This window comes from Etheostoma spectabile, chromosome 13 (genome assembly GCF_008692095.1).
Source record: "Etheostoma spectabile isolate EspeVRDwgs_2016 chromosome 13, UIUC_Espe_1.0, whole genome shotgun sequence".
NCBI lineage: Eukaryota > Metazoa > Chordata > Actinopteri > Perciformes > Percidae > Etheostoma > Etheostoma spectabile.
The window spans coordinates 8,748,530-8,753,058 of NC_045745.1; the positions used below are offsets into that span (position 1 = coordinate 8,748,530).

General features: G+C 42.7%; 1 protein-coding gene across 3 annotated transcripts in view; it reads right to left on the bottom strand.

The window, feature by feature from the left end:
- Nucleotides 1–4,529, bottom strand: part of si:dkeyp-23e4.3 (rho GTPase-activating protein 7) — a 155,010-nt gene that overhangs the window by 4,996 nt on the left and 145,485 nt on the right. For 2 of the 3 annotated variants that reach the window (XM_032534586.1, XM_032534588.1), the window contains exons 14-16: nucleotides 3,565–3,813; nucleotides 2,200–2,423; nucleotides 1,744–1,917 (exon numbers count right to left, since the gene is read on the bottom strand). In XM_032534586.1, the coding sequence (XP_032390477.1) occupies nucleotides 1,744–1,917; nucleotides 2,200–2,423; nucleotides 3,565–3,813 (647 nt within the window). The remainder of the gene's footprint in view (nucleotides 1–1,743; nucleotides 1,918–2,199; nucleotides 2,424–3,564; nucleotides 3,814–4,529) is intronic. The other variant, XM_032534587.1, reaches the window with a different exon arrangement.

Sequence of the window (4,529 nt, forward strand, 5' to 3'; positions counted from 1 at the left end):
CTCTTTTGGGTCTTGAGCTGAAAAAGTTTGGGAACCACTGCTCTAAATCAAGAGATCTTTAACGGGGGGTTTTGGGACCCCAACCGGGTCCGAGGAGTTACTGCAGGGCTGTTCATTTTTTCAAAGTATTTTCCAAAAAATGAAAACGTCTTAACATGAATCTAACATATTGTTATCTAAATCTAAATCAGCCTATTTTGAGGGGGTGCGTGCGGGACTGCGGTGCGGTCTAATGACAGGGATGCTACGGGCCCGGCTGCCACCTGGTTTGTGTCGCACGCGGCTTCGTTTCATTTAATCAACCGAGACGAATGGAGCCGCAGGACTCCGCCGAGAGTCAAATTGATCATGTAAGCAGCGGAAAGTCTGCCGCAACTCGGTTTCAAAGGGCATGAATCATGAGGAGGAGGAGGGCTGCTCACCTACAGGGGGGGGGGATGGGGGGGGTTGTGGCTGTGCTGCAGATAGATGCTGGCAGAGGTCAGAATCACACAACAGGCTCCATTAAGATGGATGACGTGGACTAAGTGCTCTCTCCACATATTTCCTTTAATAGGCTTCTCCCGGCCTTAAATCCCCTCCGCCTCGGTGTCGTTCCTGCGGCTCCCTCTGCCCTTGCTTTCCCTTCGGTCTCGTCTTTATTACTTAAAGGACCATTCTGCCATTTGTAGGCGAAGGGATTATTATATCGAGATGATTTAAATCAGCCATGAGTCACAAATTCAAAGATAATAATTAATACGGGAACCAAGCCCCCCCCCCCCCCCCCCCCCCCCCCCCCCCCCAAAAAAAAAAGAACTACGATAAACCATTGACGCAATGCTGGTAAATCAAAGTTATACCTGCGATTTTGATTTACTGATTCATAATTATAATGTGTATAATTATGTGTGTTTTTTGTAAATTTTCAGAACTACAATCCCTTAAACAGACATGATAGCTTTTCATTTAAATACTCTTACGTTATGAACAGGAAACGTTGAGAGAAGGCCTTTACACAAATTTCTATGCAAATAACACAGTGGTATGGAGATACTGGGATATGTTTTCAAGCTAATCAAATGTGACCAATTTTAGCGCAAACAGCTAATTAGCTTATAGCGCTAGTCGTCGGGGCACTGGTAAAGTCAAATGAGATTTCTTAACCTCTCAAGGCTCAAAACAGCACCACGCTTCCACGGTAGCATAATGAGTACATGTAAACTGAAGCATTGAGAACTTTATAAGTGTACAGATATTTTATCAAAAAGATAGTTCATGAAGACAGTACTGTTTGGTAAACAGGCAGACGCCATCTTGGGAAAACACGTCGACTCGGTACATGTGTTATTAACCCCTCAGGTTCATTTTGCACCTGAATTGTCCTTAAAGGGAAATTTCGACAAACTTAGAATTTCTTTTCTATTTTAAACATGGATTTATGAAACTATTTGCTTGGCCTAGCATCAGCGATGTGAAGGTGAGAACGTAGTCTGTTTTCTGTATCTCAGTATTTCATTCCCTTATTTTCGACTGTCTATGAAATCAAAACTACACCTGCCAACTCCATCTATCCTTCACACACACTGCAGCCTCATCCTGCCGCTACTCTTATTCTTCCTTTCCTGATAATTAAATAACACAGATTCCTCTGCATCCTGGCAGTTATTCAATATACCTTCAAATTACCCCTCCGTCCTCAGGAACTATCACAAAATAACTCTCTCTTTCTTTATCTTTTCCTTCTAGAGGATGCTTCCCTACCGGGTGTCTGTTCGACAGAGGTGCGTGAGTCGGGTCTTCCTGGCTCCGGTGGGCTCCAGCAGGTAGAGGCAGGAGTAGACGTGGGCTCTAACCCCCTCCGACAGCACCTCAGGGTGCTCCGTGGACACAGAAGACAGGTACAGGGGGCCAGCGGACGGGTCTGCTTGCCAGGTCCTGAGGCGAGAAGACACGGAGAATCCAAATGTGACCCGTCAATGTGACTGCTGTCAGGAGTAACTTATTGAACATGTGATTACACAAAAAAAACAGCCCTTTTGATGATCTGCTTTGAGTTTTGTGAGGTTTCACCATCTACTTAGGATAATCTGTACCAAAGTGAAAGGTGAAAAAACAACTCTGAGAGTACTTGTGTCTCTGTCCTCCATGCTCTACAGAGCTCAGCAGGTTAAGGCCCAGATGCCCGTGAAGCCCGGGGTGTTTGCCGTGCCTCATTACCTGAGAAGCAGATGTTCCTGCGGGGGCCGGAAGCCCAGGCCGTGGCCCTGGAGGTGGTAGCGGTAAACTTCCGTGTCCTTGGACAAGGTCTGGATGACAGCGGCGTGGCTCAGGCTTCCCTCCCACAGCTCCTGGTCTCGCAGCAGCCGGCCCAGCAGCTCCTCCTGGGGGGCGTCCACCTCGACGGAGCCGCGCCACATCCACAGCGGGCAGCCGTCGGCCATCTGCATAGAAATGGAGAACCGGAGTCAGAACTCAGTGGAGCCAACAGTCTGCACACTAACAAAGATCATCGCTTTGATTACAGCAAATTTCTACGGTATTTTGTTTTGATTTATACAGTATATATATATATATATTTTGCTTCTTTAGCTTATGTTCACACTTGACGTTTTTTTTTAAGCTGCCAGCGTCGGTTTTACATTAAAACGTTGTTTTCAGAAACGTCCTGAGCGCTTTTTTAAACGACGACTTCTTTTTTGCAGCTTGGACTGTCTTTTTAAAGTTGAAAAAAAGTTACATCAAGCACTTTTTTGACAACCGACCAATGACAAGAAGAGTAGCCAGACCGCTCATTTCCATAACAACAAGAAAAATAACAGCGAGTTATATGACCTGGTTGCTCCCTGTACAGGACACTCACTTAGTTCACTCTTGTTATGATTTGACTTGATACTATAAAGTTGAATAGTTTGATCTAACGTTAACACCGCTCCACATACTGGAGCAGTAGTTGTTGGTATAGCAACAAAAGACGCTCTCGGCTGCTTTTTGGAATAAAAACACTGCCAACTTTTTTTTTTTGACTGCAAAAGCGCCCTAGTCAACTTTTTCTTGTCACAAAAGACGCCAGGTATGAACACAGCCTTAGGGAAAGTAGTTCTGGACTCTAAGCAGCACACATAAATAAAGCCTTGACAGTAGAGCTGCATGACATTATACAATAAATAGAAATTAAAGTGTACTCAGTTCTGCATTTCTGCTGCTTTCAGTATTCCACTAAAACACAACTAATCGCCTGTTGAATTTAAAACAAAGTAAAAGAATAATAACGTTCTTTTATTGAACAAATTGAAAATTAAATTGAATATAAAAGGCACCGTTAAAAACAGAATGACTTATACATTCCCCGCCCTATAAAACCCAATGAAACTATTGCACATCTGTACAGCTTTAAGTTTGACAGAGGTAGGAACAACTCATTTTTTTCCCCTTACATACTGTGTATTTGTTCATCTTAACAGGACACTTCAAAATCCAGACTGTTCCATCCACTAAATACTTCACAGCCTGGTTTATATTAGTATGTATGCAGTATGAAATCTCCTCTGTAGGTCTAACTAAGTCTTTCCTCCCTCCATTTACTTTCTTGAAGGCCAGCTCCACGTGCTCCGGCGCCGCGTGGCTCTCCCAGCATCGGCTCTTCTCTCTGGCCTCCGCCAGGAGATGCTGGGTGCTCCGCTGCAGCTTGCTCCTCCTCTCCCCCTGCTCCTCCTGAGCGCCGCTCTGACCGGGGGACACCGGGCCGCCTCCTTCCTCCCCTGAACGCTGACCGGGGGACACCGGGCCGCCTCCTTCCTCCCCTGAACGCTGACCGGGCCAAAAATTTGGAAGCTACACAGAAGATTTTATTCGTTGACGTTATTTTGTTAATTCTGTCTCTTCTCGTCAACTTCATTGCAGGAGTTGCACTCTTTACTCTTAGTCACAAAACGTCATGATAATGTATGTCAAAAAAAAGTATAGTAGTACATTGTCAAAGGTCAGATGTTGATAGATACACTCATAGTACCGTATGTCAAAAATAGTCGTTAAAAAGTCATTGTATAGTATGTCGAAAAAATTCATAGTATGTCGAAAAAAGTAATAAAAAGTCATAGTGTAGTATGTCGTAAAGAAGTCATAGTATGTCGAGAAATAGTCATAGTGTAGTATGTCAAAAAAACTCATTAAAAAGTCATAGTATGTCAAAAAAAGTAATAAAAAGTCATAGTATTGTGTGTCGAAAAAAGTCTTAGTGTAGTATTTTGAAAAAAGTTATAAAAAGTCATAGTATGTCGAAAAAAATAGTATGTCGAGAAATAGTCATAGTATAGTGTCGAAAAAAGTAATAGAAAGTCATAGTATTGTGTCGAAAAAAATCATAAAAAAGTCATAGTATAGCATGTTGAAATAGTCATAGTATAGCGTGTCGAAAAAAGTAAAAAAAATTCATAGTATAACATGTCGAAATAAGTCATAAAAAAGTCATAGTATAGCATGTTGAAATAGTCATAGTATAGCATGTCGAAAAAAGTCATGAGTAAGTCATTGTATAACATGTCAAAAAA